We start from the raw sequence: 23,433 nt of genomic DNA on the forward strand, positions 1-23,433 counted from the left end.
AGCAGCGATGTGTGTGGAGTAATCGCACATTTTTTCTCAATCAAAATAGTTTTGCACAGGGACTGAATGTGGAATAGAATTGTAATTTTATCGTACCAGTGATAGTATGTCTAAGCAGATTTGAATGACCCTATTAACAAACCAGGGGCTTTTTGGCGCAATGATAATGTCCCTACCTCTGAGCTAGAAGGCCTGGTTCAAGACCCACTGGCTCTAGAGGTATATTATAGCATCTCTGAACAAGATGATTAAAGAATATCTATAAACAAACAAGTGTGTGTCAAGACAGGTGTTGACTTTAATTTTAAAAGACATTAAAAGTGTTGTATTTTCAAAGCTGAGTGCTGTCGACATGGTACAATGTCTGATGAAACAGATTTTGTCTGTTCCACTCTGTTCAGCCTTGCTGTGATATTTACTAAGTCTGGTTCCTTATTTCTCAGGTTGGGTGAAATTTATTGACTACGAGTATTCCGGTTACAATTACCAGGCTTTCGATATCGGAAACCATTTCAATGAATTTGCAGGTGAGTGCTTTGTACTGTGCAGTTTCCTCAGGGCTAAACTGTTCACGAACGATGGTCAGCAAGGTTCCTCCAGACGAAGGGTTATGGAAATCTAGAAATCTTTCTCCCTATCCCTCCTGGATGCTGTTTGGGCTGGTAGTCAATTTAAAATTTCAAAATTGAGATTGCTAGGAATGCTGGGCATGGAATGAGGCCATTTGGCCCATAGAGCATCTTTCCATCATTCAAACACATGATGGCTGATCTTGTATTTCAGCATCATTTATTCTACTATTCACACAAGGGACATAGGTGCCACCAGCTGGGTCAGCCATTATAGCCCATTCCTACTTGCACTTGTGATTGAGGTAGTGAGCTGCCTTCTTGAACTATTGGCCATGGAGACGGGGCCTTTGTGGTTTCAGCCACAATACCATCAGGAAGGGAGTTGTAGGATTTTGACCCAGTGACAGCAAAGGACTGACGATGTAGTTCCAAGTCAGAATGATGAGTGTCTTGGAGTGAATTTTCATGCATTGATGGTGACCCTAGCTGGTTGTTTTACACAATATCCTCAAATCACTTAATAAAGCTAATGTCGAGAAATCAATGATCTCTGCCTTGAATGTACTCACCCACAGCTCTCTGGGATGGAGGGTTCCAAGGATTCATCACCATTTGAATGAAGAAATATTTCTTCATCCTAGTCTGAAGTGGTCTGCCTCTTGGTTACTGACCCTCCCAGCCCCCCAAACCAAGGGAAACATCCTCCCTGACAGATTTTTGTCAGGCAGGGGTATTAAGAACCAAAGTAGTGGCGGAATTTGAGATACAAAACAGGAATTATCTTATTGATAGTGAAGTCATTCTTAGGAGGCTGAAGGATCTACTCATGTGAGTTTGCTCCTGCCAACTCATCTTACAAATTAAATAATAGAAGTGATATTTTTAAATTTCTCATCTTGTGTAGCCATAGCATTATAATAGCACAAACAGGCTATTCAGCCTATTAAGTCCTTGTGAGTATTTACATTCCAGATGAATTTACATTCCCCTCATCAACCTTTTTCTTCTCACACTATCAACGTATCCTTCTATTAATTTCCTCATTGTGTGTTTACCTAATTTCTCCTTAAATGCATCTACATTGTTTACCTCAGTTACTCTATGTTTCACATTCAAACCGTTCTTGCATAAAGAAGGTACTCCTGAGATGCCAAGATGTGCAAGTTAGGTGGATTGGCCATGCTAAGTTGCCCCATAGTGACCAAGCATGTGCAGATAAGGTGGGTTAGCATGGTAAAATCCCCATGCAGGGTTACAGGGATAGGTTAGATGTGGGTCCAGGTGAAATACTCTTCAGAGGATGGGTGTGAACTCGATGGGCTGAATGGTTTGCTTCCGCACTGTAGGGGTTTTGTAATTCCCAGTTGGATTTATTATTGATTGGTTGATCTTGAGTTTAGATTTCTCTGTCTTCTGGTGACATCTTCTGTACATGTACCTTATCAAACCCTTTAATAGTTTTTAAAGAACCTGTATCAACACATTTCTGATGTGTGGTGCCCAGATTCATTGCCACAATTGTTTCTTTCTGAACTGAATTTCAGTCCCTCTCTCCATGTACCCTCTCACTCAGTCTAATCCCTTTTTCCTGTCATCACTGCTATCCTTGGACCTCTGCCATTTGTCTTGCTTTGTCTACTCACAATGTCTTTACTACAAATAAAGCCATCTCCCATCATTTCCAGTATCACTCATCACTCTCACCCCTCACCACTCTCAACTTTCTTGGGGTGAAAACCCAATTCGCTTACTTTGCAACCCAAAAAGGCTAAGAAGTAAAAATATGTAACGGTAGATGCATAGTGTTGCATGTTAGGCTTATATTCATGTAATGCTACCTCTCTCTATGCCAGGAGTGAACGAGGTGGACTACAGCCTGTATCCAGACCAATCCTTACAGTTCCAATGGTTGAGAACCTATCTAGAGGCTTGTAAGCAATTTACTAAGAAGGGAGGCGAGGTGACCGATAATGAAGTACAGATGCTGTATGTTCAAGTCAACAAATTCTCATTAGTAAGTACAGTGTGCAAACTCAAATGGAAAGTACCTGAGTCCCCACAACTCTGTTCATTATACTCATTTGAGTTGAAAGACAGATCTAAATTGGAAGTTGTTCCATGGTTAGCATATGGCATACCCAGGATGTTATCCTCACGTCTGTCTGAGGTCTGTCAGGCTTTTCTGCCCCTCTCAGTTCTGAGGGTTGAGTCATGGACTTCCATTGGGTTGGTCCAAACTTATGGGTGAAACACCATGGACGTTTACCATTGTCTTCTGCAGGAAGGTTTAACAGGCTCTTGTAGCCTCGAATCAGTGTATTGGGACGGTTTACATTTGCTCAGACTGGACCTGTGACCAGCAGTGTGCCTCAAGGATTGGTGCTGGGCCCACAGTTGTTCATTTATATACACGATTCAGATAAGAAAATAGCAGATATGATTAGCACATTTGCAGATGACACTAAAATTGGTGGTAAACCAGACAGTGAAGAAGGTTATCTAAGAGTACAACAGGATCTTGGTCAACTGGGCCGGTGGGCTGCGAAATGGCAGATAGAGATTAATTCAGACAAATAAGAGATGTTGCATTATAGGAAGACGAACCAAGGCAAAACTTACACTGTTAATGGCAGAGTGTGTAGAATAGAGAGAGATAGACCTAAGGGTGCAGGTTCATAGTTCCTTGAAAGTGTTGTCACAGGTAGACAGGGTGGTGAAGAAGGTGTTTGGCATGCTTTCCTTCATCGGTCAGAGCATTGAGTACAGGAGTTGCGACATCATGTTACAGCAGCGCCAGGCAGTTGAGAGGACGACCACAAAATGTTGGAGTGATGATACTGATGCTCAGGAGGCCAGATTTGGAGGAGTGCAGATATTTTGGAGAATTATAGGTCTGAAAAGAGGTTATTGAAATAAGGAGGGGTGAGGCCAAAGGTGAGAATGTAAAAATTGAAACGTTGCTGAACTGAGAGATTTTTTTTATAGGTTATGAACACAGTAGGGAAGATGATAGGGAACAGGATTTGTTCCTAACAGAGTGAGTGATTTAGTATATTGTGGGAATAAAGTGCTGCACCCTACAAGTAAAATAATTTGTGGATTTTCATTGAAGTTGGCACCAGAGGATTAGGTCCTTGTCTCTTAAGAGTAGGAGCTACAGCTATTAAAGTTGACATCACAATTCATCTGAACTGCTGGAGTACTCTACAGAGGAAAGCTGGTTAGCCTTGGCTCACTGACAGCTTTTTTCACCTCTGAACCACTCCAGAAACTCGAGCACAAGATCTTAACTTGAAATTCATTGCAGTACGGAGTGCTGCATCATCCAGGGTTCCGTGTTTCAGATGCACTTTACTCATTTGATCGCCTGAGATGGTTGCAGGGTACACCAGTACTGTACTTCAAATGAATCCATCTCATGGGTCGATCTTTGAGATGATTTTAGGGACTTGCACCATACGCGTTTTAAATAAATTTCAACAAATGCTTAATGCAAATCATTTATCTGAAATAGATTAACATTTCAAAGCCCTTATGGGCTTTTCTGGGGATTTATCCAGACTCCTCCTGCTGACTTTTTTTACTAGACTACATGCACCCTTGTCGATATTGTCTATGCATGTCACCATGTCTTTGATGTAGGAAAACATCCTATCCATCCAGAGGAAAAGTCCACTGAAACTTGTGAATGACACAACTGATCTTGTGTATTTCAGACACAAGTTCCAGGATGACCAGCAGCTTCATTTCCAAGTATAGCAGGTTTTTTTTTGTGAAGGTGCCTCTCTAGAATGCAATCAGACCAAAGCAATAGACAGCAAACCATAGAAGGAACAAAAACAGAAATTGCTGGAAAATCTCAGCAGTTCTTCCAGCATCTGTGGAGAGAAATGAGAGTTGATGCTTCAGGTCCAGTTCTGACAAAGATGCTGTGAGACTTGCTGAGCTTTTCCAGCAATTTCTTTATTTCTTTCTGATTTCCAGCATCTGCGATTCATTCAGTTTTTATTTAAACCGGAAGAAGGATATTCTTTGTGTTTGGAGATAAGTTAGGGGGTATATTGAGAGTGGTGGGTTGTGGGAGAGCATGTAAAATTAAAAACTTGGTCAGAATGGTATGTTTTAAGGAGAGACAAAAGGCTGAAGAGTTTTTGGAGAGAAGCTGGTCATGATGGAAAGCTTCAGCACTAGCAGTGAGAGGCCTGATTTAAGCTGCAGTTTATGGGGCTGGAGGAGGCTATGGAGATCATGAAAGGTAAGGTTCTGAAGCCACTTCCTATCAAAAGAAATGTTTTTAGATAATAATACTTGCGTGTCTGTGTCACCAAAGCAAATGTAATGATGGAATGTAGTAATTACAAGACAGAACAAGGCCATTCAGCACATCAAGTCTATAGTGGTCCACTGTAGAGCAATTCAATCAATTCAATTGAGAAAATGACCTGAATTTGGTGTGGAATTGGAGTAAAGTAGCCCAGATTAAATTGAATGCTGAAAGGTCATTTTGGGACTGTGTGCTTGAAGAGTTAATTGCTGCTTTGGACAGGCTGTTCAGTAACAGTTCAGTGTTACAAGCAACCTTTGTACTCCATTCTGTGTGTGCTCATTGGTTGACTTCATCCTGTTCAAACGGGGCTAATACATCATCAAACAGAATGGGATTATCACTCAAATTCTAATCAACCAGTTGAATCCTTTAAGATTTTCAGGTGCTTATGGAAAGGATGTGTCCTCTTGCAGGAGAAGCTGGAACTAGGGGTCAGTGTTTAAAAATACAGGGTTGCCCATTTAATGCAAAGATGAGTAGAAATTTTTCTTGCACAAGATCATAGGTCTTTGGAGCTTGCTTCCTCAAAAGGCAATGGAAACAGAGCTTTTGAATAATCTTAAAATAGTGAGGAGTAGAATCCTGATAAGCAAGAAGCTGAAAGGTTATTAGGGATAGGTGGAAATGTGGAGTAATCAAATTAGCCATGATCTTACTGAGTGGTGGAATAAGTTCAAGGGGCCAAGTGGCCTCATTCTGCCTCTGAGTCATATATTTGTGATCAGTATTGATGGTGGGTCTGACATGGTGATAGGACTGCAACTAGCCCAAGTCAGGCTTTTTTGCTGAGATTTTCCCAGGTTGCTCAGTAGCTGATTTGATGGAGCCAAGGAATCTGATCTGATGATAGTAGTGCACTACACTTTTATGTAATCTACAGTTTGCTTCCACAAATGTTAACCTCTGAATTCTTACCCTTGATGTCAGGTCATTTCCCTCAGTAGCTAACATAATCCTCTAGCTCTTTTTATTGTCACAATTCTCGATTCAGCTGCAAGACAAGGTCCCATTGAAAATGTACAAATCCATTATGATAAACTGCATTCTCATGACCTTATTCCATCTACCACACACCATATCCCGCTCTGCTGGAAATAACACGGCCAGGGAGATTACTAGGAATAACTTGCATAGCTACCAGCAAGCATTAACTTGACACTCCCTTTTGTCATTTTTGATTCCAGGTGTCTCATTTCTTCTGGGGGTTCTGGGCATTGATTCAAGCCAAGTACTCAACAATAGACTTTGATTTCCTTGGGTAAGTACCGGGGACGAACATTGATCCCACCTACAGAAACTTGCTAAATTCCCATCATGGACTAGTGTCTCTTTCATTTTCATTCTTGTCTGCAATGTTGGCATCACTGGCATGACCCGGCTTTGTTGCCCATCCCTAGTTGCCTTTGAGCTGATTGGCCATCCCAGCCATTTCCACAGGCATTGTGCTCCTGAGGTGCTGCTGGGCCTACTATGTTCATCCAGCTTCACACTTTGTTATCTTGGATTCTCCAGCATCTGCAGTTTCCATTATCTCTGATAAGAATTAATCATGTTGCTGTGGGCCAGGAGTCCCATGTAGCCAAGCCCAGGTAATGACAGTAGATATCCTCCCCTAATGAACATTGGTCAACTAGTTGGGTTCTTTTTTTAAACAACAATTGATGGTGGTTACATGGTCATCATTAATGAGCTTTTAGATTTTTATTATCCCATTTTTGAAATCTATTCCACATGTTCAATTTCTTGAATGGAAAAATCCTAAGGAAATACCATCATATACCGAAGTGTTAATGATGCAACTCTAGCTGCAGTGAGTCCCAAACGGTTTCATACTGTGACCCCATTTGATGTTTGAGAGTTGCCTCCACCTTCAGTGAAAACTGAGACCATTAGAAGGTGGGATGGTGGGGGGAAAAATATGAGCCCATAGGGAAGGGGGTGTGGGTTGGCCATTGTTGTTTTGATGCTTGCATCCTCACAATTTCAGACCTCACTTTAGGAAGCCCAGCCCCAGGGTGTTCTTTTATTCGACCCAGTTGTCCAAATCACTGCAAACTCTCAACTTCCTAAAAACTTACCTCTGTTCATAAGTGATGCAAATATGTATCTGACGTATTCTGAAAATTCTTGGCTGTTGCAGTTGAGCTGTCAGGAAATAGAGAGGCTGTTTTCACGCTAAACGTTTTCAGTGACACCGATTTCACAAACTGCGACAGTCCTTTTTCCAACTCAACTCACTGGCTGCGATTTTACTTTAAATAGCATCAAGTACCTTGTTCTCCAGCCCCCACCCAATCTTATCGCTCATTTTGTTTTTGTCTTACAGGTATAGTGTGCTGAGGTTTAACCAGTATTTCAAGATGAAACCCCAAGTCATCGTTCTCCAGATGCCTGCATGATGGTGTGATTGATCTTCCACCCTTGCTGCACAATCGTCCAGAAACTCTCTGTTGGTCTTTCCAGCTCCTTCCCAAGGACAGACTCTGACAACCACTTGTTCCCATCACAAGCTGCCATCTGAGGAATAGACTTTCCCCAAACTCTTGACTGTTCCCTTTAAGCACAGACAGCTCTGAGAAATTGGTACACACTCCTCTCGTGACTAAAGCCACCGCTCCATGTTTTGCTTTTGGTTTTGGATCCCAGTTGTACCCAGAGATGTGGACACAAGGGCTTTTTGGAATCATTCCTGTGACCCCCCTTTCCCAATTACTCTAATCTATATCCAATTTAGTCTTGATAGGGACCAAGCTGAGGACAGGTGGCTATGAGAAGGGGAACGGGGTAATGAAGTGGGGAGTCTGAGAGGGGTTGTTTTTTTTATTTATAAAATGCACTTGCCTATCTTTTAGTTTCTGATTAGTCATTTAGTTTATGCCACCATGAATACAGGGAGGTCACACACTGACAAAGATTGAAGGTTTAAAACAATTTCTGCGTTTAAACTTTTCCAAAAATTATTCAGAAGAAGTGATGTTTTGTCTCAGCCCTAACTGTGCAAGAGTGGACTCAGTACATCTGTGTTGCAATTTTTTCTTTATTAATAAGCTACCTGTGTTGTGTGTGTGTGTGTGTATATGTGCATGTGTGAGTGAGAGAGAGAGAGAGACCACAAACAGGAATGGGGGCTCAAAGCTTTCTGAGAGGTTCTGAAATGTGTAATAAAGCTACATGCTGTACCCTACTGTCATATGATCCTGTAGTGCTCAGAGTTGAACCCTATCCAGTCTGCAAGCTTGGTAACCACAGGAAAGAAGCAGTTGATATTTTTCTTTTGGGTGAAGAGGGTAGAATTAGAGGGGATAAATTTAAAATGGAAATGAGACGACATTTCTTCAGCCAGAGAGTGGTGGGCTTGTGGAATTCATTGCCATGGAGTGCAGTGGGGGCCGGGACGTTGGATGCCTTCAAGGCAGAGATCGACAAATTCTTGGTCTCACAAGGAATCAAGGGCTATGGGGAGAGTGCAGGGAAGTTGAGTTGAAATGCCCATCAGCCATTATTTAAATGGCGGAGTGGACTCGACGGGCCGAATGGCCTTACTTCCACTCCTATGTCTTATGGTCTAGATTGGGATGGGGTGGGGAACCAATTCTCTGCATCAGTGGAAACTGCAGGCATAAGTTAACTTCCCGTTTGGAAAGCAATTAGAGAATAGCATCATAATGACCTGAGAATTGGGATGAAGACAGCAGACATCTGCTCTTGTTCAAACTACATATCCAGATCAGGAGAGAATGAGTGAATGGCTTCAGTGCCCTGTGACCGATTGACTGGGGGCCAAAGGCTGTGAATTTTGATAGCTTTTATTGAATCATTGTCCTTTTGAAAAACACCTTACCTCGTGAGGGAGGCTCTTGTTGTATGATAGCTTGTATATTTGCCACTAACTTAAGACTTTATGTTTTCCCCACTGTTATTGATTGACAGCATTTTACGCTGCTGCTATTTTGAGTTTCTGTCCACAGGATTACTTCAGAAGTCTTTGGTTAGGCCACTGGCTGAATAAACGCAAGGCTGTTAATGGTTTTTGACTCGATTAGAAAGACTGCATTGGTCCCACTCAGTCTATTGGTCAGGGAGATGAAGCAGGACTTTCTGAACCTTTTGGGTTAATCTCGGGCCAAAGAAAACAAAATTCCCCTTGCTATTGCTGCTGCTACTTCAATGTACAGGGAGGTTCACATGAAAATATTCATTAGCCCCAAAATTCAGTGAAGAGTAGTGATCAGATTAGAAACTGCTGTTACTTTGTCTCCTCATGTTTACTGCTGATCACAGTCATCTTGTACATGGTTCTTGGATCTGACAGCAGTTCTGAAACAAGACCTCAAATGCTCTTCCTTTAAACCCGACTGAAGCTTCTTGTTTCATTCTTTTTTCAGTCAACAGAGGTAGGTTTGTAGCATGATGGTTGAAGCCTCACAAACAGGGCAGAGCTGTGATGCATTTAGCTAGACTGTTTTCCCATTGGTGCACTGTGCCACAGTTAGTTTCTCTGATTGAGATGTATCACTGCTTTCTTTGTGGCTTCGAACCTGCCTTTGTTTGACCATGAGGCTGAGTTGGCAGAAAATCAGCCAATTTGACCTAATCATCTGAGGTTAAATTGTAGCCCTTGCCGTCTTCAAGTCTTAGAGATGGAGGAGAATGAAGTAAGAAATTTTCCCTCTCCCATCCGCTGAGCTGGTCAGAGTGGCCATAGGCATCGCAGTCATGGTGAGGGTACTTGCATTTCTTAATCAGCGGGTAAAGTCAGACTGAAGAAGTAGCAGGAATGGCGTGTGGACCTTTCAGCATTTCAGCAACCCTTCTGCTCCCCATCCGACCCTATTTACTAATTCCAAATTCACTACTGACCACAATATGCATCTCAACCAATTGTTTACAGAAACCTAACATCGAGACTTCTTTTGAACTGTTCATTTTGTAATTATGGTGCGATTTTTTTTTTGTGAAATGCCTGTTTGTAAACAAGTAAACTTTGTGATATTTATTAGTGTGCAAACTTTGTCCAGTTTGAAACTAAGATCAGTGGTTTCTGCCAAAGTATTTGGTTAATGATCCAGACATTTAACTGTGACACATTGTACTAGAGTGGTCTCTTGAATCATTTATGCTCAACTCAGTGACTCGGAGGTTAGTTTGTACAGGAGATTTGCCTTCTACCAAGTCTCTCAATCAGTCAGTGCCCAGGGTGAGAGAGTCATGGAGCAAAGAGGGATGCAGTAAGAAGGGCAATGGTCGTGGCTGAGGGATTTGGGGAGACTTCACTTCATCTCATTTTGCTTTGGCTTGTGTTAAAAGTTCATCAAGCCACTCTTAATAAACTCAATAACAGATTCTTCCCAATCCTAATGTATCAAAGCATCAAGATGTTGAACTGAGGAGAATTTAATCGCACTGTTTGCACATCATGTGAGTTTTAATCCTGCAGCAATTTGAGGCTTGTAACCTGGTCTTGTATATGCTTGAAGAGGGAGTACATTGTACCAAGCTATTTGGTTTATTTGACTAAATCTGTACTTTTGGTTGACATAATAATCCACATTCCCAAGTGGTGTTGAGCAAAATTGACCATATGATCGGTGCAAGATAACCTGGGATAAAACTGACAGCTGAGAGGATCTGGGACCAGCTGGTTTCTCTACCTCTTGCAGAATCCGATGAAACATTTTGATTGTATTACTAATAACCTTGTAAATAAAATACAGTCTCTGGAAGACTTTCTGTGCATTCACCTCAAAAGTGTTTGTTTTCAGTTTGAGCGAATTTATTTAAATGTACCTCACACTCTGTGAGGTGTGCAATGCACTTCATGCAACAACACCTAAGTGTAAAAGATGTGAAATATTCCATGCAATAGCTCATGCATTGATAAGGATAGGGTACCTCAGTGTGACCCATGCACAGAGCACTTCACACAGTGATATATGCCATGAATCATTTAAGAAAGTAAATCCAATGGCAGAAGGTGTGTTAACTGGATAATGTAGGTAAAGCTGATTGTCAAAAGGACCAGAGATGTTGTGAGGTAATGATATTTTTGCTCGGTGGTTTGTTATGACCAGGAATACGCTGCCTGAAAGAATGATGCAAACACATTCGATATTGACTTCCAACGGGAAGACCATTGATAAGTACTTGAAGGTATGGAAAATAAAATGGAACATACAAAGCAAATAAGATAATGACATAAGGCTACATAGAACAAATTAAGTATATATGAATGGAAGACAGTAAGAGTAGGTGAGTCAAGTCAAATCACGATATAAAGGTGAACAGGCTGAGGGCTATAATGATATAATGTAGTAGATTAGGTGGTATTAGATGGTACTGCATTAGGAGGTACCAGGTGTACTGGAACAATGGGAGCACAGTGTGATTAGGACAGTAGCATCATGTGATATATAATCTCAAATATTGAAGACCAAGATGACCTACTGTAATACATGAGCTGCGAAGTGGGAGACCATCGCGGCAGAAAATAATCATTCTCCACGAGTTGAGAAATAATTGTAGCAGAGATGATTCAGCAGACGAGAAGCTTGGAGAGATAACACTACTTGCCACAATTGGTTATGCTGATAACCTGTGAAAGAGCATGATAACTGAAAAGGTATAAAAGATAACAAGCCCGGAGGATCGAGGGCGATTGGAAAACACTTTTCTGATTGTCACAGCTTTTGTTTGCAAATAAAAGTTTAACTTCTGGAAGAATTCTCTACGTCTCCTGGTCATTCTCCCGGACAAATTTGGTGCAACGAGCAGGGCCGTGAAGAGACCCACCTGAAGAAGGGTGGCAGTGGCGGGGTGCTTCCGGTCCGCTGGGGACACCCCGAGACTGCCAGAATAAAGGTGCACCCAAAACAAAAAAGGTAAGCATTTTTGCTTCTAATTCGGACTACATTCTGTCAGCTTGGGGGGGTCCTCGGGAACTCAGAAGTGCAGGGAAAGCTGCCGAAGGGTCTCTCCGACCCATCGATCCAAACAGCAGGTGGTAATTTACTGTTGAAGGAGACGTGGAGGACTATTCAAGAAAACTGCGCAGTGGGGTAAGGGATAAACAAGTGTGAAATGAAAAAGTGATAATGAGAACTGCAGATGCTGGAGAATCCAAGATAATGAAATGTGAGGCTGGATGAACACAGCAGGCCAAGCAGCATCTCAGGAGCACAAAAGCTGACGTTTCGGGCCTAGACCCTTCATCAGAGAGGGGGATGGGGAGAGGGAGCTGGAATAAATAGGGAGAGAGGGGGAGGCGGACCGAAGATGGAGAAAAGAAGTTAGGTGGAACTGATGTCCATTTCAAGTTCCCTCTCCCCATCCCACTTCATCAGAGAGGGGGATGGGGTGAGGGTTCTGGAATAAATAGGGAGAGAGGGGGAGGCGGACCGAAGATGGAGAAAAGAAGTTAGGTGGAACTGATGTCCATTTCAAGTTCCCTCTCCCCATCCCCCTCTCTGATGAAGGGTCAAGGCCCGAAACGTCAGCTTTTGTGCTCCTGAGATGCTGCTGGGCCTGCTGTGTTCATCCAGCCTCACATTTCATTATCTGTGAAATGAAAAAGATGGGCTGAAATAAAAATTCCACATGGTGTAAGTAAGTCCCTGTGGATACCGCTTCACAGGTAGCGAGGGTCTGAATGGACAGGGCGGAGAGTTCTGTGAATACCACCCTGGAGAAAGCAGAGGTCAGTACGGGCAGAACTGGTGTAAGTCCCTGTGGATGCCACTTCGCGGGTAGCAAGGGTCTGAACAGACAGAGCAGAGAGTTCGATAGATACCGCTCTGGAGAAAGCAGGTGTCTGTACAGGCAGAACAAGTAAAGAGTGCTGTACTGAAAGTATTCTTGATTCGGTTTTAAATTAAAGGAGGACAGATTGTTAGTAATTGGCTGGAACAAAGCAACAGGGAACAGTTACAGTTTCAGAAGTAGCATCAGATTACCAAGCTCTGTAAAGACAAAGACTTCTTGACAGTTGGACCGACGTGATTTTAACCATGAATAAAGGGACTGCAATTGAAATACTAAGTAAAAAGTTTCCAGTGGCAAAAAACATTGTAAAAATTTCTGAGAAATGGGCAAAAAGAACTGAACAATTATTGACTAAATGGCCAAAAGAGGGTACGTTTGATATTAGCATTTGCGATGAAATGGAAGGGATAATTAAGAACCACAGACCAACAGATAAACCTAAAAAAGAAGTAAAAAAGGGAACAGGCGATGAAAATACTAAAACTTTTTAGCAAAGAAGGGGACAAGTTGAGAAAAGCTTATCAGGCACCCGTCGTGACCAGGAAGGGTGCCAAAGAACAGGTTAATCAGACTACAGAAGTAAAAGAACCAGAAAAGAACTCCCTATACCCAAGCTTGGAGGGGCTGGATAGACCCCCTCCCTATGCAGACAGTGAAAATGCGAGGCAATGCCCCGTAATAAGGGGAACGGTGGAGATAGAGGGAGAACTAGAATGGGAAAGGGGTGAAAAAGAGAAGAATACCTTAAAGGAAAAAAAAAGCAGAAAGAAAGATAAGGTAGGAAGAAATGGAAGATGTACAGCATGAACAGCAAGAATTAAGACAAGAAATAAATACATTGCAAAGATTAGGGGAACAAAAAGAGTATGAGGAGTTCCTGGATAGTAAGAGGAGGGAACGGCAGGGAAGGAGTGGAAGTAACTCAAAGATAAAAGAGGAGGAAGAGAAACAGGCAAAAGGAGGGACCCGAGCAGGAAAAGTGAGTAAAGGATGGGATGAATTGGAGATAGAGCCAGAGCGAGAATCTGATGAGGAAACACAATGTGGCAGTTGTAGTAAAGGGAAAAAGCCCCCACAAGGGAAGATGCTGCCATTACTTATCAAAGTGGGGAGACCGCCACATTATATTCCTTGGGGAACCCAGGATCTGGAGGGGCTGAGAAATGCATTGCCCAATTTACATGAAGGAGCAGGGAAGTGGATTAGAGCCTTTGAAGCCAAACCACAGGACGATTGTTGGCCATGGGTGATTTGAAAGCATTGCTGGTAGGTAGTGGGACACACAAAGCTAACAGAGATAATGGATCAAGCCGGCTTAAAGAATGTGGTGGAAAACCTGATGATAGATGGGGCCAGGTTTGATCAAGTAAGACAAAGGGTATGGCAGGCCCTTAGAAACTGTTACCCGGCCAAGGCTCTGGGAGGGAGACACTGAAAACCCAGCAGCATATTTGGAAAATCAGCTGAGAAAGTGGAGACTTGAAACAGAACAAGAAATAGAGAGTAACAAATTGTTGACCACAATGTTCCGGACTGCAATTATTGACACAATGCCCACTCAAGTCAAAGCAAGGCTGGAGGAAGTGTTGGGCCTGGCGTCAATGACCCACCAGGAATTTGTGGACCATTTAGCTCATGCAGTCGAAAAGTACAGAAAGGACAGACAGAAACTGTACGAACAACAGGACGAAGTGCAAAGAAAGCTGGCGCAACTGCAGCTCGAGCAACTCAAAAAGAAAGAAAAAGGAAAAGAAAAAGAGGACAAAAAGATATTGCCCGTTATGACTAATTCAATAGTCAACACTGATATAAACGGAATGCCATATCAAGGGGAACCCACTCACAGTCCCAGACAAGGGCTGGAAAACCCTATGCCAATAGTGAATATCTTTGGGGGTGCTCTTCCACAGTTGCTGTATCCAGGGAAAGGTAAAATTAAAATTAAACAACAGCCCAAACAAAACTGGGGTTCCCAAGGACAAGGACAGTGAGGTGGGGGTGCCAAAAAACGTAGCAAGAGGCCAGACTCAGGGAGAGCCAGAGGTAATGTGTTAGGGATGCTATTGGCCAGGCCACTTTAGGAGGAACTGCCTGTATTGGGTTTGGCCCTCCTCGTACCAGAAGACCAGAAGACCGTAAGACAAAGGAGTGGTAGTAAGGCCATTTGGCCCATCGAGTCCACTCTGCCTTTTAAATCATGGCTGATGGGCATTTCGACTCCACTTCCCTGCACTCTCCCCATATGCCTTGATTCCTTGTGAGATCAAGAATTTATTGATCTCTGCCTTGAAGACATTTAACGCCCCGGCTCCACTGCACTCCATGGCAATGAATTCCACAAGCCCACCACTCTCTGGCTGAAGAAATGTCATCTCATTTCCATTTTAAATTTACCCCCTCTAATTCTAAGGCTGTGCCCACGGGTCCTAGTCTCCCCACCTAATGGAAACAACTTCCCAGAGTCCACCCTTTCTAAGCCACACATTATCTTGTAAGTTTCTATTAGAGCTCCCCTCAACCATCTAAACTCTAATGAATAGAATCCCAGGATTGTGTTCATCGTACGTTAAACCTACCATTCCAGGGATCATCCGTGTGAATCTCTGCTGGACACGCTCCAGCGCCAATATGTCCTTCCTGAGGTGTGGGGCCCAAAATTGGACACAGTATTCTAAATGGGGCCTAACTAGAGCTTTATGAAGTCTCAGACGCATACCACTGCTTTTATATTCCAACCCTCGAGATAAATGACAACATTACATTCGCTTTCTTAATCACGGACTCTACCTGTAAGTTAACTTTTAGAGAATCCTGGACCAACACTACCAGATCCCTTTGTACTTCTGCTTTATGAAATTTCTCACCGTTTAGAAAATAGTCCACGCCTGTATTCTTTTTTCCAAAGTGCAAAACCTCACATTTGCACACATTGAATTTCATCAGCCATTTCCTGGACCACTCTCCTAAACTGTCTAAAACTTTCTGCAGCCTCCCCACCTCCTCAGTACTACCTGCCTGTCCACCTAACTTTGTATCATCGGCAAACTTCGCCAGAATGCCCTCAGTCCCTTCATCCAGATCATTAATATATAAAGTGAACAGCTGCAGCCCCAACACTGAACCCTGCGGGACACCACTTGTCACTGGTTGCCATTCTGAAAAAGCGCCTTTTATCCCAACTCTCTGCCTTCTGTCAGACAGCCAATCCTCAATCCATGCCAGTAGCTCACCTCAAACACCATGGGCCGTCACCTTACTCAGCAGCCTCCCGTGAGACACCTTATCAAAGGCCTTTTGGAAGTCTAGATAGATAACATCCACTGGGTTTCCCTGGTCTAACCTGCTTGTTACCTCTTCAAAGAATTCAAACAGGTTTGTCAGGCACGATCTCCCCTTACTAAATCCATGCTGACTTGTTCTAACCCAACCCTGCACTTCCAAGCATTTAGAAATCTCACCCTTAACAATGGATTCTAGAATTTTACCAAGACCCGAGGTTAGGCTAATTGGCCTATAATTTTCCATCTTTTGTCTTGACCCTTTCTTAAACAAGGGGGTTACAACAGCAATTTTCCAATCATCTGGGACTCTCCCAGACTCCAGTGACTTTTGAAAGATCACCTATAAAGCCTCCGCTATTTCCTCAGCCACCTCCCTCAGAACTCTAGGATGTAGCCCATCGGGGCCAGGAGATTTATCAATTTTTAGACCTTTTAGCTTTTCTAACAGTCTCTCTTTTGTAATGCCTACCATACTCAACTCTGCCCCCTGACTTTCTCGAATTGTTGGCATACTACTCATGTCTTCCACTGTGAAGACTGACGCAAAGTACTTTCTAAGTTCTTCAGCTATTTCCTTATCTCCCATCACTCGCCTTCCAGCATCAATTTGGAGCGGCCCAATGTCTACTTTTGCCTCTCATTTGTTTCTTACGTATTGAAAGAAACTTTTACTATCATTTCTAATATTACTAGCTAGCCTACCTTCATATTTGATCCTCTCCTTCCTTATTTCTCTCTTTGTTATCCTCTGTGTGTTTATGTAGCCCTCCCAATCATCTGATTTCCCAGTGCTCTTGGCCACTTTATAGGCTGTTTCTTTTTCTTTGATACATTTCCTGACTTTCTTTGTCAGCCACGGCTGTCTAATCCCACCCCAAAAAATCTTTCTTTTCTTCAGGGTGAACCTCTGTACTGCGTCCTCAATTACACCCAGAAACTCCTGCCATTGTTGCTCCACTATCTTCCCCGCTAGGCTCTGCTTCCAGTTGATTTTCGTCAATTCCTCTCTCATGCCCCTGTAATTTCCTTCATTTAACTGTAACACCATTACATCCGATTTTGCCTTCTCTCTTTCAAACTGCAATAACGGACCTATGCGCAGAGAATACCTGACTGCCCCACCATAAGCACCTGCGGGCCCAGTGGGACCTGTCAACCCATATGGGATGTGCTGGGGGTGCCCAGTGAACCTGGGTGGGAAGGGACAATACCCTAGGATAACATGGGAGGCTGAACAGGAGCCCATTGTGCAGGTTAGTTCAGAAGGACGGTTGACGCCAATAATGATAGACACTGGAGACACATACACCTGTGTCCAACCGCCACATGCCTCCCACCTTCCCATGTCAGGAAAATTTGTTAAGACTGTAGTGCTCTCGAGAAAATCACAGTTGACACGATTTACAGCTCCAGTGACATTAAAAATGGAAGATAGAGAAATAGTTCCGCCAATATTAGTATCTAAAGGAACACCACTTAATATGTTAGGTAGAGACGCCTTGCTAAAATTAGGAGTGAGATAGGAATGCACTCAGCGAGGTTTAAGTGTGGGAAAAGTAAGTGCTCAGATGATGATGCAGAAAACTGGAAATGTGAATGTATATTGGATAGGAGACATAGAACATTATATTCAGAGCACTTAGGAAAAATGGGAAACAGAAATTCTAGCATTGCTACCTAAATCTAAACCGCCCAAGTCTGAACTGCATTGAACAGTAATATTTGATGAGACACAGAGTGAAGCATTAGAAAGACAATGGTATTGTGAAGTCGTTACTCAACAACATTTAAAAAGTGAAGCCCTAATAGTAGGAAAGCAAGGAGCGGCGTTACAAATAAAAAGAAATGAATTCCTGGAAAAATGGTAGAGTGCCGTGCCTCATGTGACATTATTAGTGAGTGAGGGATGTCAGTTTAAAGACTTAGAACCCATGGCAAGGCAAGCAGAAATGATTGGTGATTGGCAAGCAAAAGCCACAGGGTTTTGGAAATCTGGGAATAATGATTATGTGCGAATCACAGTACGGATAGATATGGTGGGAAACCCAAAAGAAGTTGAGGTAACTTCCCAGCGGAGTATGTCAGTTACAGTTGAGAAAAATAATCCACAAAAGGATGAGCGACTGAATGCGTTGCCAGTAATTCTATGGTCGCAGCATGACACAGATGTAGGGACAGTGAAGTCAGCAAATCCAGTAGAAATAAGACTAAAGAGAGGAATATTTTGCCCAGAAGACCACAGTATCCCTTAAAGTCAGAAGCAGTGGAAGAAATAGCAATAATGATACAGGGATTGCTGGATGCAGAGGTGCTTAAGAAAACAAATAGCCCCGGTAATACTCCATTGTTGCCACTTTTAAAAGCAGACGGATCCAAATGGAGATTTGTGCATGATTTGAGAGCAGTAAATGAGGTGGTGGAGGATTGGCCAGCAATGGTTCCAAATCCACACATACTGTTGACCAATGTACCTCCACGGGCAGGCTGGTTTTCAATTGTTGATTTATGTTCTGCTTTCTTTAGTATTCCACTAGCACAGCATTATCAGTATTTGTTTGCATTTATACACAAGGGTCAACAGTACACTTACACAAGAATGCCGCCAGGGTTTAAACATTTTCCGCATGTACTTAATCAAGTTTTAAAATCAGATTTAGAAGGCATGAAGTTGGGAAGTAGGCTGATTCAGTACGTTGATGATTTATTAGTCTGCTCAGAAAGTCAGGAACAGTGTGAGCAAGACACTCTTCACCTCCTAGAACGATTAGCATATGGGGGTCACAAGGTGCCCAGGAAGAAACTACAGTTCTGTGAACAGCAAGTTGAATACCTGGGGAGACTGATTTCTAAGGGAACTAAGATGATAGTGCCAGATCAGATTGAGGAAATTGCTGAAGTCCCCAGACCTGCAACAGTAGGACAGACGATGACATTTTTGGGAATGGCAGGATTTAGCTCAGATTGGATCGGAGAATATGCTGAAATTACAGTGCCTCTAAGGAAAATAATGAAGGAAGCTGGATATTCACACTTGAGAAATACCTCACAGGGGAAGGAGGAAGCTGCAACAGCTTTTAACACCCTTAAACAAGCTCTGCAGTCTGCTCCAGCATTAGCCTTACCTGACTATGAGAAGCCTTTCCATCTTTATGTGTCCAATAGACAGGATGGATATGCTGCTGCAGTATGTACACAGGAGACAGGCGTAGGGGGACCTAAGCAACCGATTGCACACTATAGCACCCGACTAGACGAACTGGTTTGGGGGTATCTGCCATGCTATCAGGGGTTGACAGCTGCACATTTTGCATATGAAAAAGCATCCTCTGTGACAATGGGCTACCCTATTGTCCTGCATACACACCATAAAGTAGTGGAATTGTTAGAAAAGGGACAATTTGTACTGACGCCAGCCAGAATAATGGCATATCGGATGTTACTGGCTTTCCTTGACATAACTATACAGAGATGCACTATAAACAAAGCAGACCATATTCCTTTAGAACATGAGGGAGAGCCCCATGACTGTGTAAGGGAGGTAACTACATTCACTAAATTGAGGGCTGAGTTTCAATCAGAACCACTGCCTGATTAAGATAAAATAGTCTTATTTGTAGATGGCTCATATTATAGGGGTTATGGTGGGAATCATGCAGAGTTTTCTGTTGCGTTGCAAGATCAGTCTCAGTTTAAGACAATCAAGCTGGAAGCCCGGCCACAACCCTGTTCAGCACAGCTGGCTGGGATCAATGCATTAACCGCAGCAAGTAAGTTGATGGAAGGTGAGAAAGCAGACATCTGTACTGATTCGGCTTATGCCCATGGGGTATGTCACCTGTTTGGGGCAGTATGGAAGCAAAGAGGCTTTAGGAGAAGTAATGGGGATTCCATACAACATTGTCAGCAGATAGCAGAATTGACAGCTGCAATGATGAAGCCAAAAGCGCTAGCTGTCATTGAAGTGCCAGGCTCACAGACAAGGGAGTGATATGGTAATAAGGGGTAGTCAGGCGACAGATGAAGCGGCTAAAATAGCCTCTGGGTGCGCCTCAGCTATCACTGTGCCCCAGATGTGTTTAGATCTGGAGCCTGCAATAGCAGATGTCATTGAGATCTGGCATTGAGTAAGGCAGCCTTAGCAGAGCAAACACTGTGGAAACAAAGTGTGGGAGGGGTGGGGTGGCAAGCAAAACCAAGGCGGCTTGTAGAGCACAGACAACGATTTGTGGATGGCACCCACCCCTTTACTACCGACCCTTATTTCAGAAGCACATGGGCTAGATCACTGTGCCAGAGGGGCAGTAATGAGTAAGGTAAGAAGAGATGGATTCTGGTCACCTTACTTGCAGGCCTCAGTGGATCACATGTTGTCACAATGTGAGGTATGTGCCCAATACAATATTAGAAAGGGAATAACAACTCCTATAGGCCATATGCCTGTACCCGAGGGACCATTTAAGCATTTGGTGCTTGACAATGTGGACACGATAAAGTCAGTGAGAGGAAAAAGATATATGTCAGTGGTAATTGACAGGTTCAGCAGATGGGTAGAGGCAACTCCATTTAAAGACTCAGGAGCAGGGACAGGGGTGAAATTTCTAACAAATGAGGTTATTCCGAGGTTTGGCATACCGTCAGAAATCAGTTCAGACCATGGATCTGTATTTATTCAAAAAGTGACAATTGAGAATTAAGCAAAGGTTTGGATGTGTGTACCAACCTCAGTCACAAGGCAAGGTCAAACGGATTAATGGGACTCTAAAAGCTAAATTGAATAAGATTTGCACAAGCACCAACCTTGATTGGGTCGATGCGCTGCCACTAGCACTAATGAGTTATTGCATGCAGACTAACCGCATGACAAATTTAACACTGCATGAAATGCTTACTGGTAAACCCATGTCAGTGCCCAAGTGGAGAGGCCCGTATGACGAACCCAGCTTGGAGCAACTGGAACTAGAACTTAAACAGTACATGCAGCAACTAACTATGATACATAAGTCTATCCACACACAGGAGAAGCAAAAAGCACCACTGCCCGATTCAGAGGAAGGCCCTATTCAACCTGGGGACCGGGTGTATGTGCGAGTCTTCCGCAGAAGGTGGAATGAGCTGAGGAGAGAGGGACCCTTCACAGGGACCAAGCCATCGCCCACAGCCATTCAAGTAGAGGGAGGACACACGTGGTGTGATCTCGATCACTGTACTAGAGCTATTTCACAGACACAGACTGACTCTGAAGCGGAGGTTGGTGAGGGTGAGGAAGAGGCTGTTGAGGGTGGACAGGACGCACAGGAAGCCAGTACTTCTCAGTAAGGCATTGACCAGTTGGCTGGGGAAACACTCGAGAACACTGATAACTCCGAGATTATTGGTGATGGGCCTGTGGCAGGTAGTTCTTCTCCTGATGGTGAGGCTAGTGGAGGGGTGGGGGGTCCACTGCTGCACCCCTCCCCAGCACAGGGGTTTCCTACCCATACATAGGCTTGGAAATGATCAACCTGGCCCCATAGTGCCACTCGTGTGCAGGCCACAAGGCATAGGGGGTCAGGAATGTGGAGCCTACCTTCTTGGAATGGACACGTGCTCGTGACAATTACTGGTATCAATGGGCAAATTATACAGCAGTGATGTTGACCAGACAGGACTGTTTTCTGTGTGCTAAGGCAAAATCATCAAACTTTATTGTTCCTCTGCCCTATAACTCATCCACCTGTACCCAGTGGCGGCGCCAGCGGCCCAGCCGACCACTTGACTCAAATGATACTTCACCGTATTTGCAGCCCCATTACCCTTTTTGGTATCTCCTCCTTCAGGCATCCACATTCTTTCAACGGGACAACTCAGAGAGGCAGCCCCTCCAGCAGTCGTGTGGTTACAGTACTCCTTGGTCTACCAGTAATACTAATCACACATTCTCCACGATCACTTTTGACATATGTAAAGGTCTCAGCTTTGAATGTTTTAAACGCGATGGCTCTGCATTAGTGGGCCATTTGAAGGTCCTTGTGAAAATACAATTGAAATTGAGGTTGTCACGAACTTTGGTGCCATCCCTAATTCTCAGCACTTGCCACTAGCGGATACCTGGTGGCTCTGTGCCCAACACTTCCCTGTGACTGGAATGGTGTCTGCGCTCGGGTAATGCTTCTTCGTGAAATAGTTGTGTCACCATGGGCTCAGTCCGGTGCGTTATCGCAACCAACGCTATGCCGCCCTAAACGACAGTACGTCCCAGATCCAGCAGTGCGAATTGACAGCACAGGTCAGCCGAGAGGCAACCCCAATGAGTTCAAAGCCCAATGTGAGATTGCCGGAGGATGGGTAGCTCTTATCCTGGTTATAGGAGTTAGCAAAAATACTGAGTGGATTAATTACATCTATTACAATCAACAAAGATTTATTAACTACACCGATGATGACCTCTCAGCCTTGGGAGAGCAGTTGAATGCAACTACCAAAATGACATGGCAAAACATTGGGTGTTAGCTGAGAAAGGAGGAGTATGTGTAATGTTTGGGGAACACTGTTGCACCTTTATACCTAACAATACCAGTTTAGGGGGTCATTTACTAAGGCGATGGAGAAGTTGAAGACTAAGGCAGGAGCTTAAGGACAACGCAGGTTTTGGCCATCGGGTTTTTGGTTGGACCGTGTATTAGAGGGATGGGGGGCTTGGTTTGCCAGGGTCGGAATTATTATAGGTGTCGTGCTGCTTGTCATCGCGCTTATGTTTTGCTGTGCTGTACCTCTTATTAAGTCTCTTCTAGCGCGTTTCACTGCACAGCAGCTCCTGGTTGTTTCAGCAACCTCCGAACAATCATCCTCTTCCGGTGGAGTTTCGATGCTTTATTACTGTGATCCGACATCCGCGGAGGTGTAGAGGCCTGTCGGGATGAAGGCGTCTGAGCGCTGGTTTAGATTGTAAGGGTCTTGGGTCTTTTTCCCCGCCCTGACTATTGACGGGCAGGTTTTTGGCCTAGTGACTCCAGGGACGAGAGGAAGAACCCTTTAAGAATTAGACCCCGAAATTATTTCTGCCCGCTTTCGGGCCTGCAACTCCCCATCGGCTAATATGGGTCTGGTCTTATTGTCTTCCTTCTCTAAGTGAGACCAGTATGTCTCAAACGGGGGAAAATATGGAAGATAAAATGGAACATACAAAGCAATAAGATAATGACATAAGGCTACATAGAACAAATTAAGTAGAACAAATTAAGTGTATATGAATGGAAAACAGTAAGAGTAGGTTAGGCCAGTCAAATCACATGACATAAAGGCATGTAATCCACATCCTTCTCTGCAATAAATATTGAGACACAATATTCATTTAGTATCTTCCCCCATCTCCTATGATTCGCACATAGATGGTCTCTTTGATTTTCAAGGGCCCTATTCCCTCCCTGGTTATCTTATGCACTTGATATATTTGTAGAGACCCTTCGGATTTTCCTTAACTCTATTTTCCAAAGCTATTTCACATCCCCTTTTCACT

General features: G+C 43.5%; 1 protein-coding gene across 1 annotated transcript in view; it reads left to right on the forward strand.

The window, feature by feature from the left end:
• The window catches only part of etnk2 (ethanolamine kinase 2), a 49,894-nt gene extending 39,247 nt beyond the window's left edge, over positions 1–10,647 (forward strand). Inside the window, exons 5-8 of the mRNA XM_048553206.2 lie at positions 444–527; positions 2,426–2,586; positions 6,084–6,157; positions 7,226–10,647. Coding sequence (XP_048409163.1) covers positions 444–527; positions 2,426–2,586; positions 6,084–6,157; positions 7,226–7,298 — 392 coding nt within the window. The 3' untranslated portion in view covers positions 7,299–10,647. The remainder of the gene's footprint in view (positions 1–443; positions 528–2,425; positions 2,587–6,083; positions 6,158–7,225) is intronic.
• Positions 10,648–23,433: the final 12,786 nt, after the last annotated feature.

Source organism: Stegostoma tigrinum, chromosome 21 (assembly GCF_030684315.1).
Source record: "Stegostoma tigrinum isolate sSteTig4 chromosome 21, sSteTig4.hap1, whole genome shotgun sequence".
NCBI lineage: Eukaryota > Metazoa > Chordata > Chondrichthyes > Orectolobiformes > Stegostomatidae > Stegostoma > Stegostoma tigrinum.